The sequence below is a fragment of the Melopsittacus undulatus genome, chromosome 9 (genome assembly GCF_012275295.1).
Source record: "Melopsittacus undulatus isolate bMelUnd1 chromosome 9, bMelUnd1.mat.Z, whole genome shotgun sequence".
In the NCBI taxonomy this organism is placed as follows: Eukaryota; Metazoa; Chordata; class Aves; order Psittaciformes; family Psittaculidae; genus Melopsittacus; species Melopsittacus undulatus.
In genome coordinates, this window is record NC_047535.1 from 28,899,291 (window position 1) to 28,911,690 (window position 12,400).

The 12,400-nt window shown below is 49.2% G+C and overlaps 1 protein-coding gene and 1 long non-coding RNA gene across 2 annotated transcripts in view; one reads left to right on the top strand and one right to left on the bottom strand.

Annotated features, from left to right (window-relative positions):
- ADAMTS9 (ADAM metallopeptidase with thrombospondin type 1 motif 9) overlaps positions 1 to 9,058 on the bottom strand; it is an 82,308-nt gene extending 73,250 nt beyond the window's left edge. The window contains 7 exon segments of the mRNA XM_034065862.1: positions 6,639 to 6,801; positions 7,965 to 8,353; positions 8,459 to 8,732; positions 8,734 to 8,832; positions 8,835 to 8,882; positions 8,884 to 8,977; positions 8,979 to 9,058. Coding sequence (XP_033921753.1) covers positions 6,639 to 6,801; positions 7,965 to 8,353; positions 8,459 to 8,732; positions 8,734 to 8,832; positions 8,835 to 8,882; positions 8,884 to 8,977; positions 8,979 to 9,058 — 1,147 coding nt within the window.
- On the top strand, positions 7,890 to 10,650 carry LOC117436643 (uncharacterized). The gene is made up of 2 exons (XR_004549954.1): positions 7,890 to 8,520; positions 9,066 to 10,650. It is a non-coding gene; the product is annotated as an uncharacterized lncRNA (long non-coding RNA).
- The last annotated feature ends 1,750 nt before the right edge of the window (positions 10,651 to 12,400 follow it).

Consider the following 12,400-nt stretch of genomic DNA (forward strand, 5'->3'; position numbering starts at 1 on the left):
ACCTGAACTACTAAGCTTATTTGCTTGCTCTTAACTAAACTCCCAGTGCATGACAGCCTCAAGTGCATCAACACGTTATCCATGTTCATGTCTAGTGATACCTAGGAGGTACCATGCCAACAGGAACAACACTGGGATCACTATAGGTTTGTACTAAACTCAGTGAAAGATCAAAAGATCAGAAAAAAATCCTGTTAGAAAGAAAGAAACTTCAACTGGTAATGACAAAACAGGCCCCATCCAATCTGGCCTTAAACACTGCCAGGGATGGGGCATCACAGAAGTCACAGAATAGTCAGCCTGTTTACATTCACTAGTATATGCTATGGGGTACAGATGTAAAGGACCAAACTGATATCTCCCTGCTTCTCCCACCTGCCCTTCTTCAGTGGATGTCCACACAGGTGATGTAAAAGTAGTTGAAATATCACAATTACATCAATTTTGATTCCAGGAGAGTAATTTAACTCTCTTCACTTACCATGTTCCAGTTGCAAAACAATAACCAAGCAATAATGACTTGTTCAGTCACAATCTTGGTTTTCCACCATTAGGGTACCAGGCTTGATACATTTTTAATACTAACAAGATAATTCATGCACCTCACTTGTAACTCACATTGAAAAATTCTAAAACAAAACCACAGTATGGGATCTGCATTATTGGCTGTAATCACATTTTTTAACCAAAGTCAGTCTAATACCTTATTTCACTTGCCAGCACACAGCAAATAGCACAAACATCCCAGCCTGATCCCTTCCTAAGTCAGTATGGGAAAAGCTTATGCTTGACATCCCAGGCCCATCTGACCAAGTACTAGTTGGCTGTTACTGTGCTATTACCTCAATAGGAAGCCAGAAATAGAATTAATTACATTAGCATATGGGACTTGTGACGTAACTCTCTCGTTTGCCGGTTTGGGGAGGGAAGGAAACCTGAAATGATTACTATCTTACTATAAATTACAATTCACTTCCTCAAGATGAGAAACTTTTCTGAGGGAAAGAACGAAGTCAATGTTTTATCCTGAAGCCAAAAGTAAAGCTGACAGCTTAAACAGACATTTGAAAGAGCACAGGGATTGCTCAACCTGGAAGCAAAGGCTTAGGAAAACCTCCCTGCAGATCTGCAACCTCAAGGCTACGTGAGACCCAGCAGCACAGAATTTGCCTGAAGACCTGCCTGGAAACCAGACACCTAGAATGTGAAGTTCTGCTGGATGGAGGAGTTGAAAACCAAAGTAAGGTCACAGATAGAAGGAAGACAAATGGTTCAAAAGGAACAGCAAAAATACAAGAGGGCTTTAGACCAATAGCTTGACTGAAAAGGAGCTGGGACTTCATCATGGACCAGTCACCAGAACATAAACATTGAGTCCTGTGGAAAAGGACATTTAAAGTTTCTGCCTCAAACCTGCTATAAAATAAGAATGTAACATGTATCAGTGGTCTGAAGAATGAGTATGAAATTTTCCACCTTTGGCCTGTTCGGCCACAGTTCCCACCATTGCCAGTCCTAACATGGGGTATACATCTCAAACAGCAGTTCAGGCTGGAGAAGGAGCTTACCTGAACAAACAAGGGACCATGATACATGGAAAGGAACAAAGTCAGGCTTCAGCCATGGTGCCAGACGCCCAACACATCCTCACTCATGTTATCTCCTTGGTCACAGCACTGCTAACACATTAGCAGACCCACTCCCTATCAACTTCAACCTGGCCACTCCTCAAGCACATGGGAACATAGTGGCAGGACCATCTCCTCCTTGTGCCATGGGTTCATCAATGACTCTTTTCATCTGGGTGGCACTGGGAAAGAGATGACAGCTATCTCTAAAGCCTGAGCAGGCTGATGCTAATTATCATGCAGAAAGAAGATCGCAGTCATGGGGCTGGCAGCACCATTTGCTTGCTCAAGACCCAGGGCAGCACTCCTTTGCTCTGGGGGCTCCCTAGTGTCACGTTCAGTATGAAGGGTTGTTACATTTACTATGAAAGGGTAATATATTACAAATTACTCATTAATGCAACTGAAAAATCAGTGACATGTTACTGATTAAGCCCATGTCACGCTAGCTCAGCGGCAAGACTTGGTTCATGCTGATTTGTCTTGTGCTTTTCACAGCAAACTTTTCAACACAACTTACATGCACACAGCTTCTTTTCTCTTTTCTCCTCCTCACCCATATGAGTACACACAGCCTTGCCTTTTTGGAGCTGCAGTACACATGTGCTGCCTCCTGAGTAGCCCAACTGCTTTAACACCTTGCAGCTAAATACCCAGCTGAAAATTTGAGTCCCTTTTACATCCATTTCTGGGAAGTGCTAAGCCTCCAGGCTGTGCCCAGCAGCTCTCTGTGCTGGTAATGCATATGGGTTTTGGAAAGCAACCTCAGCAGCTGAGTCACTGGGCTTTCCCACCTCTGCCCAGATAAGATCCGCTCTGTCCTGTGCTCCTCTGAGCCTGCTTCCAAAACCTCACCACCTCAGCGCAAATTGCTGGAAGGCCTCTTTGCTGGCTGCAGCCCCTTGGCTCTCCTCCAGAAACAGGAAAAGCTCTAATCATCTTCCTGCTAGTTTGGCACCGTCAGAGTGTTATTGCTGCTTCTGCATGAGGAGTTTTGCCCGCAGTGAATATTCCCACTTTAAGCACTCTCATTAAGGAGCCAGGACTTAGTGCAAGATCCTCACACACAGCCTCGAAGCCCACGTCTAACATGCCAGCCTCAGGACAGGCACGGCTGACCAGCAACAAGTCATGGGAACAGCTAATGCTCACTAAAGATTTAGTCCTTGATTCATTCATCTTAGCCACTGGTGGGTCTTGAATGTAAAAGAAATATGAAACAGGGAGGTATTTAACTAACAAAGCTGGGAAGGAAATGGAAAGCACAGATCAGGAGAGCAGCAAAATGAATGCAGTGGGAACAAACAAGGAGCTGCCCCAAAAGAGTTCATTCAGAAGCACCGCAAGAGGGTCACAGGAAAAGCAACAAAGAACTGGCAAAGTCTGGAGCAATGAAATAGCTGAGCATGCAGCAGAACTGGGGAGACAAGAAAGCCCAACTCTTGCATTTATAGTCATGGACACAAGGCAACTGTGGCTTGGTGCCACCAGGCAGGTGGAGACCAATCTCTCTCAGAACAAGGAGTGGCCAACAAGCAGAATAGTTGAATAAGACTTAGTAAAATGCTAACTCTACCACAAAACCCCAAAAAAACAATGGAAGAGCCCCAGAGAATCCAACAACCAAAATATACCTAAAAAACATAGCAATGACAGAAAACGTGGAAAATGTGAGAGAACGAAGAGGCAGCAGAAAGGGACACAAGATGCAGAGCAAGAGGTGGCCCAAAGTGGTTTATTCAGGTGATGACTAGAGGCAGTATCCCATTGGCATCTGGAGTTGGATATCTCTCTGCCACACCAAACCTTTGGGGTTTCACATGGAAACTAGTGGGTAGGGCTGGCTGGTCTGCTCCTTGCAGGAGGTCAGACTGGATGGGGCGGTCAGATTGTTGCTGCTGCTGGCCCCCCAGTACCGGCCGGCACAGAGGGACACAGCTGCAGGATGCAGCTACGCGCCTTTTATCATTAGAGTCAGATTGTTCCTCCACGGGGCGCAGGAAAGCTCCACTCTCCAGCTTCGCAATGAGCCACTTCCTTTTCTTCTTTTTTTAGGATCAGAATTTCTTTTCCCTTCCTCCTCCACCTCAAAAAAGCGGATATTAATAATTTGGATCGGAAAAGCTTGCTATCGTGAAGCGATGGGTGGTAGCGGCGCTGCACCTACTGACATCACGCTCTCTACCTGGCCAAGTCTTCATCCCGTCAGGGCTATTCAGTAAAGCACAACTAATTATTCTGCCAGATCCTTGACCAGATGACAAATTGATTCACGGTACTAACTAAAAGAAGGGAAGGAGGAGAAATTGCACCATTTCCTATGACTGAAACTACATTAACCTGTTACCCCAAGGAAAACTTTGTCAAAAGTTTTTATTGCGGTGGCTGAGCTATATGCCAGACGCTGAAGTGCATTGCCAGGAGACCCTGGTGTTGTGCTATGAAAGTTCATATGCAGAGCACAGTTTGCATTCGATATCCATCAGCGTTCAGAGAAGAAAGGCCTTTTTTCACAACATCTGCAGAGTATCTCATATGTCAGAGGACCTAAAACCATTATCAGAAATGGCTAATTAAAACTTCTACAGAAAATCAAATATATGTTTTTCTAAGCTGACCTGAGGATGCTGAAAACCAAAAGTAACACCAGGAGAGCACTGGAAATGAAAGCTTTTACTCAACCTGTCAGTCAATTCATGAGGGAAACTTTTCCTGGATACTGCAATAAGTCTATAATTACATCATCATGGCAAGGGCACACCAGTGTGTTGCTTATTAATTGTTTCCAGGAAAAAGACTATCAGAAAGCTGTTCTTAATAGCCCCACTGCCCGGCAATGCAGGCTCCCTTGCTCACTGCAGGGTGGGTACCAAAGATTTACTTTGCATTAATTTCCTCTTTGAACAAATTTCAATCCCTGCCGGAAGCCTGCAAAGCAAATGCACCTTTTCATACATTCTTCTCATTGGATTCACACAACTACCTACAGCTCTAACAAGCTCCCCCAGACTCTCATGAAACCATTCTTCTCTGCTAGGAGTGACAGATGCACCCTGTTCAAAATAGTGAGTGCTATCAGATTTTGGTTTTTCTCCTCTGCTCCAAAGACATGGGAGATACCTTCTTTCCACCAGATCCAGGGGGAACACCAAGGTTCAGCATTGCCCAAGCTGCCCTGCCCTTGCTACTTAAGTGATTGAGACTTCTTCACCATACATCATTCTGTTTCAAAACCTTGGGCAATGGTGAAAGAGGAAGCAGGAAATGGAGAGAAAGAGGACAGGAGGACAAGTAAGACTGTCACACCCATCTGGAACCTTAAAGCTTGCATATGAGAGGCAAGATCTTCTCCCTCCACTACACAAAACAACTGAGAAGAGCAAGGACATAAAGGCAAGCAAGAGGCAAAGCATGTTGGAAAAGAGGAGAGATACATACATCATATATATAATACCATAGATGGAGCATTATTTTTATGAATCATGATCCAGAAGAATAATACCCTCACAATGGAAGCTATGACACAGCAGGGTGAAATACAGCAGGCTGTTATAATGGCACAGAGTGAAGTCCACAAGCCAAAGCCAGAGCCCTCCCAGCTACCTTCGATTCAATGAGTCCTGTGATCTGCTGCTCCGTTCCTCCAAGGGCTACTGATGCAATGTGCCAGATTCCGTGTTTCTTTCCAACTGTTCTGAGTCTCCTGCATCTGATCTCAAAGAAGGGAGCAGAAACAGCTGGAAGAGAGAAACCAGAATGGCATAGTCCAGCAGCAACCCTTGGAAGAACAAACAATGATGGCCTTGTGAGAGGTACCATTGTCCCCCAGCATATATGCCTGTATGTGGACATGTGTCCACATGTCTTCTAGAAGAAAAACATGTTCCTAGTGCATCAGCCCTGGCTGGTCACAGAGCATCCTCTGAGATAGCACGATCAGTTCAAGCTGAACAGACTGACAACTCAACAGCACAGCCACGATCCACAGTCATGGGTGCCAAACAAGTCACGCGTGTTAAATGAAGCCTGAGTTTGGCACCACGCTTCTCCTCCAGTGGTACCGTTACTCCCTGAGTAACTCCACCTACTTTGCAGCACATGAGCGGCTTGCAGCCTGCACAAGGGAAGCCAGTCGAGGTCTACTCTGTTTAAACTTTAAAGCTCCTGCAGACCTAGCTGCAGGCCAAAGGAGAAGGGCAAAACAGTAGGTGAAACAGGAGAGAACTTAGTTATTTGCTGCCAAAGGAGAGGATTAGTCGTGAAAATCAGGAAGTCAAAGAAGCAGAGAGCAGCAGGAGGCCACTGTAGATAATAGGGACAGTAGGAGCAAGGCTATTGCTCACCAAGGCAAATGAAGGGGAAATAAAGCCTTGTGCTCTTTCATATGTGTGATGACTAGAAAGAGGGAGCAAGGAGGTCAGGGAGATGGTGCTGGTGGAGAAAGAGCCATGAGGGAAAAAGGCCTTTGAAAATGAACCATGGAAAAGTGATTAATAAGGGAAGAACTGTCAGGCTTGGTGTTAGGACCTTCTCATTTCCACTAGAAAGAAATAACTCATTGCAAATCACAAACACATTTGCGAAGGGAAGACCAGGAGCACAGCAAGACCAAGAAGTCATTTAAAGGACAGAAAGAGAATTTCAGACAGAGAACAAATTAGATTAGGATGTTTAGGAATTACACATGGGAGAGGACACAAAGCAAGTTGAAATGTTCATGGGATATTTAAGGCAAGACAGCCCAATGGATCTCTTGCCAGCCTCAGCAGGGATGAAACGGAAACCTAACATTTTTCCTGACCACAACTTCTTTCTAACCCATTACTAGGAAGCACAGGCGCACCACAACTCTCCAGGACAGCACAAGCCTGATCCTAGCTCACGCAGTACCATTTCCAGAGGGGTCCCTCAACTCCACATCCCTTGTGCCCCACCCAAACCTATTGTTTTTACTGCATGAGTTCCCTTTCATAGGTGCCAAGTCACCAAGAGCAGTAACAGAATGCGTACCTGGAGTATCACAAGTCTGCCTGTCCCCTGAAGAGTTCATTGGAGGTGTCCGGTGTCGGTAGACTAGATGTGGTTTATTGTGCTCTTCTTCATACTCCTGTTCTTCAAGTGATAGCAGCGGCTCTACAAAATAGTCCCCATCGTCAGACTTGAAGGTGCCTAACTGAGAGGGACCAGAGAGGAGCAGGGGGTTAGCTTTGAGCAATGACAAACCATGGAGCAGGACTACCCAATGCAATGAGTGGTTAACGATTCTGCAGTGACCCATGTGAGCTTCAGGTCCCATCACACCAACACCAGGCTGCAATGCACCCTGCAGCCATCCCACTGCAACTTACGGAAAGCAAATTACTAATCCATATGTCAGAAGCACAAGAGAGGCATGTCTACCAGACCCTGTGTCTGTGCCATTTACCACACCACCCCTACCCAAGGGGAGATGGTGCTGCAATACGTTGGAGGTCTCAGGGAAACTCCATCTGGTTATGCTGGTTTTCATACAGCAGCTCTCCCTGAGACGGGCTTTCAACACACATGTGAGGACCAGAGGGAGGTGTTCAGCCACTGAAATCCCAGCTCCTGATAAAATACCAACACTCCTAGTTGCATGTGACTATGAACATTGGGATTTGGCGGGCAAACAAGATATCTAAGACTAAATGCCATCCTACACTGGGATGCATGACCAGTAACTGGTAGGGAGGCGTGCCCATGCACACACATGTGCACTAGCCGGGGTGGACACACCCAGGGGAGCAACCGACCAGCTGGAGACCAGCAGAGACCCCCGTGAGCACACATGGGACAGGCACCCAGGGTGCTATAAGCCCTGCTGGGACCTTCTGCTCATTCCTTTGCTAACATCCGCCTGCAAAGCAGGGCACCAAGAGGGGCTGCCAGGCAGCGTGCCTTCATCACCCGCCGGGCCATACCCTGGGATGCAGGACGGTTCTGGGGTCAGCCCTGCGGGAGCCTCCATCTCCCCTTTGCAGCCCTTGCCAGCACTCCGGGGCCAGGAGGGTGTCCATGTCCCGGGTCTGACCCGCTGACCTTCCCGCCGGGGTGCCGCTGGGTGGCAGTTTTTCCTCCCAGACCCGCGGAGCACCCGCTGCCGGAACCCGACGGAATGATAAAAGCGGGGTGGAAGAAGCTCCCGACAGGGGCGACCCGGCGCCGCCAGCCCCATTCCGCGGGAGGAGGGAAGGGGCCGTCCTCATCCCAATGCCCACCCCTCCCTCGTCCAGCTCCTCCTCCGTGCTTCCGCCCCGGCGCGCCGCCGCTGGGCGCCCGGCGGGGCCGGGACCGGGACCGGGCAGCGGGTCTCACCATCCCGGAGCAGAGGCTGATAACGGCGGTGTGCCGCGGGCGGGCGTTGACGTGTCCCCGGTAGAAGCAGTGCTTCACGTCGGCGTTGGCCGCCTCGGCGTAGAGGCGCCGCTGGTCAGCGGCGGGCTCTCCCAGGAGGCTGACGGTAAAGAGCGGGGCGATGAAAGCCGAGCTGGCCGTCAGGTTGAAGAGGAACTGCTGCCCGAAGGCGGAGAGCCTGTAGTGTGCCTTGTGGGAGGCGGCGGAGGCGGCAATCCAGGCGTCGGGGACAGCGCTGGTGCTCCGCCGCCGCCGCCTGAAGTGGACATCGGTGGGGAAGGGCTCGCCGAACTCATTCACCCGGGTAGGAGTCACGATCTCGTACTCGCTGAGCTTCTCCAGCAGCTTGGCTGCAAGAGAACCACACGCCCCTGAGTGGGGAGGCCGAGCCCCCCACCCCTCGGGGGGCAGCACACCAGCATTCTCCCAGTACCCCAACCCCAGCATCCCCTTACCTTGCCTGGGGTGCAGCTTCTGCCTCCTCGCTCCTATCCTCAAGCCGTCGATGAAGAGCGTGGTGAGTGCCAGCGCCAGCGGCGCCAGCTGCATGGTGCTGCGCGCTGTCCTCAGAGGAGAGCAGCCTTCCCCGCTTCCCTTGGCTCTTCTTTTCCTCCTTCTTCCTCCTCTCGTCCCCCTTCCCCCACCCCCCTTATTTTTTTTAGCCTTACTTTTTTCTTCCCTCTCGCCCCCTTCTCCCCCCTCCCCGCCCCCCGGAGAGCGGCCGGGGGAAGGCGCCGGAGCCGGGCGGTGTTAGGGGCGGGCGGGCCGGAGGGGCGCGGGGCGCCGGGGGCCGCGCATGGTGCGCGGAGGGCGGACGGGCCGGGACCGACACCGACGGGCCGGGACGGGGGATCCGGCCGCCCGCCCGCCTGCCTGCTTCTCCCTCGCTTTCCGCCTCTCCCCCCGTCGGGCTGGTGGCCGGGGCGCTCCCGGGAGCCAATTTAAGGGGCTGGGCTCCATAGATCAAGCAAGAGGAAAGATCCCGCCCTGCAGGAGAAGGGACAGCCCTTCCTCTCTCTTTCTCCCCCTACTTCCAACATGTCACTTTCTTTCATTCCCGAGGAACGCCGGAATCGCAGGTTTTCGCCAAGAAAAGCCCTCGCTGCGGTGGGACGGGATGGGGCGGGTTGCGGGGGGCTCTGCCGCTGCCCCCGCTGCTCCTCACCGATGGATTTAAGAAGGCAAAGTGGCCCGGGCAGAACGTCACCGGCTGCTGCTGAGCTGCAGTGTCCTGGGGGGAAGAGCGACCCTGTCACTCGCCGGGAGGAGAGTCGAGCTTTCTTGCATAATTGATGATTTTCCATCTTTCAAGCATTCTGAGGGAAAAGAAAGATTATTTCCTTATCTGAGTTGATTCTGTTTCACAATTTGGAAGTTTTTCTATTGAAATCTAAGACATCCCTTAGAGTTCAATGTAATTAAACATTGTCTTCTACCCTTCCTTAAACCAAATCCCAAATCTTGGTTTTAAGTTGTTCACTTTCTTCACTCGACTTTGGGACAAAGAACAAATGAGTGTTTGCTGCAGGAAGGTAAAGCATTAAAATACATCAATTCAGAATTCACTTCTGGACAAACAGCACCTCCTGGCTCTTTTAAACTAACTGGTAAAGCCCTAACAAACCTCAACCATTAGCAGTAAATTATTAATTTGGTACAATGAATATAAAACTCAAAGTAAGCAAAGCATCACTTGCAAAGCCATGTGTCATTAACTGCTCCTGGGCAGGCCCTCAGCCACAGCTCTGCACAGCAGGGCATGGTGCAGGAATCTCCGTGCTGGTGGAGACCCAAGTCAAGTCATCACACCTTTAGGGCAAGGCATAATGGCATGTAACCTTCCAGCGTGGCGTTGTGCCCACTCTTACAAACCATGTTTAATTCAGGTCTTGGATGCTTACAATAAGATAACTCACCCATGTTGGCTTTTGGGGGCTTGACAAAGCTGGGATGCTTCCAGACTGAAGTTGCCTCGCATGCAGCCAGCTCCAAGAGCAGCATTGGGTCTTCTCACTAGTTCAGTCTTAGGCTGGTGTGAGCATGGCTGTGGCTATTTGATGGTCCCGCACACTGGAGGAGCAGAGGCATCTCCCTGCTTCTACTCTGGGTGTGCAGGAGCAGTGAGTGCCCATTCTGGTACATGTTGTCCTATGCCAGGAGCAGCTCTTCCCTATAAGCGAACATAGTTGTATCTCCATGCACTTGCCTGCTCACGAGCAGACCTGGACCAGATTTGCTTTTAATGACACAAAGGGCTGCACAAGTAACATCTTCCTATCCTTGCAGCTAATTGCTTGCTCAGGCCCCTGTGTTAAGCAAGAAACCCTCAGAGGAAAAGCAAGACTAGACTATTCTAAAATAACTTCAATCTGCAAAGCCTGCTGAGGCTGCCAGCCAAACCCCTGGCTTGCATGGCCTTTCCTATCTTGGCATGAAAGAGCATGGGCATTCTGACCCGTCCCACACTGAGCTGTGTCCTGATTGAGTCAGAAAAGCCACTGAGATCCTTGGGCTGCTGGATGAACAAAAAGGGGAATCTCAACATCATTGCATAGCAGCCCAGGAATCCACTCCAGGCATGTTTTCTTGCTCTGATTCTTCATGCTTTCTCTGTCTCACCATCAAATAAATGAATTAATTCACAGCAGAAGTAGTATCTGTTCCCTGAGCTGCAGTGTTGCTCCACTGGGCTAGTGGGAGCATCCTGTGCATTCCAACACCTTCCCACAACTTCCGTGTGTCCCCCAAACTTTCAGACTTCACAGGGAGAGGGATACAAGAGTGCTTGGAGCTTGAGATAAGGCCCCACAAATCATGGCAAGGGAGAGGGAGGCTATATCCCATGCTCAGGTGAGTGCAGACAGGTATCCTGGAAGTGCCGGGGGGGAGCCAGCTCTGCCTGCTGGGTGTGTTGAGCCATATCAAGCTGCCGGACAGCAAAGGGGGAGTGAGGAAAAGTGAACAGTTGCCTGAGGAAGGAGAGTGAAAAGCTGAGCATAGCATTAGAGCTGAGTCAGAGGGGAGGGGAGGAGGCTTACGTGGAGCTAGTCCTGCAGGTATCCTGGGGGAGAGGGGTGCAGCCTTCCCGCATCTCCTCAGTCCTCAGATCAGGATGGTGTTGTGAAACTGGTCTGCTGCTCTTTTATCTGGGTTGCAGAGTGTCCCAGGACAGCCACTGTCTCCATTTCACATCCTGCATCCCACTGCTCCCAGCCTTGGCATCCCTTCATGCCAGATTTGGTACTGGTGGGAGCTGCCTGCTTCTATTCAGCTACTGACACAGGAAAACCTATCAAAGACTTTTCAACTTAGTTTTCTACAAGGTAACCAGTTATTTTGACTCTTGAGGTGGAGTCAAAGGAGCTTCAAAGGAGCTCAAGTGCCATCACAGGGTGAGAAGTGGCAGCACCTACCTGTGACTTGGGTGGGTAGGACCCTGTTCTTGCTGGCACTGAGCTGAATGGAGTAAAGCTGTCTTGAGGAGGAGCATCCTCACAGTCTTGCTCACTGATCTGAAACCTTGGCACCTTGGTACATACAGACATGAGGATAGGCAAGAGACAAACCCCCTCCATCTTTCAGAAGAGTGGAGCTGAACCATGGAGGGACTCATTAGTTCTCAATTATGAGGCAGAGTTGGGAGCAGACTGAAGTTTACTCCCAGGACCAAATCCTGACTTTGCAATAGTCCTAAACTGCTCTAGCACCATGGCATTACTTACAGTGCCATTTCCAGTGACAAGCATAAGAGTTGTATATTGTGCAGCTTTTGAATCTTTACAGCTGACAATTAGAAAGTGCAGAAAGAAAGCTGAAGCATAAGTAAATTGATTATGTGGAGTTTAGAGAAACTAAGCTATGATCTTAAATTCAAATAATTTTCCTATTAGGAAGGATCTGTTAATACTTAAGGTATGGTAATTGTGCAAATTCCAAGTCCTTACCCAGTCAAAAGTAACCTCTAAGAGCCCGTACCTGTCCATGGAAAAATCTTAAAACACAGGAAGTCTTACCTATGTAAATACTGCAGAAGCTGAGTTTCAAATGCCTCTTCTCTAAACTACAAAATGAGAACTTGACCACAACAGCAGAATTGCAGTAGGAGATTTAAAGCAGTCCACACTTCTGCAAGAATACACTCGAGGAACCCAGATTTCCTGAGGTTTTTGCATTGCTTTTCACTCCAGTTAGTGTTTCCTTTCCCCCCTGTGTGTAATCCCCAGTCACTAATGTTTGCTCTTTGCTGCTGAACCTCTCCAGGTAAGCGTCATCTTCCTTTATCTGCTGCATCCACTCTCTTGCTCAATGACTATTCAGAAGGCAGACTGTTTCCCTTGATGGTTGCTCTTCAATGCCACAAGCTAACTGAAGATAGCCAACATTTTCTCCTCCCATTT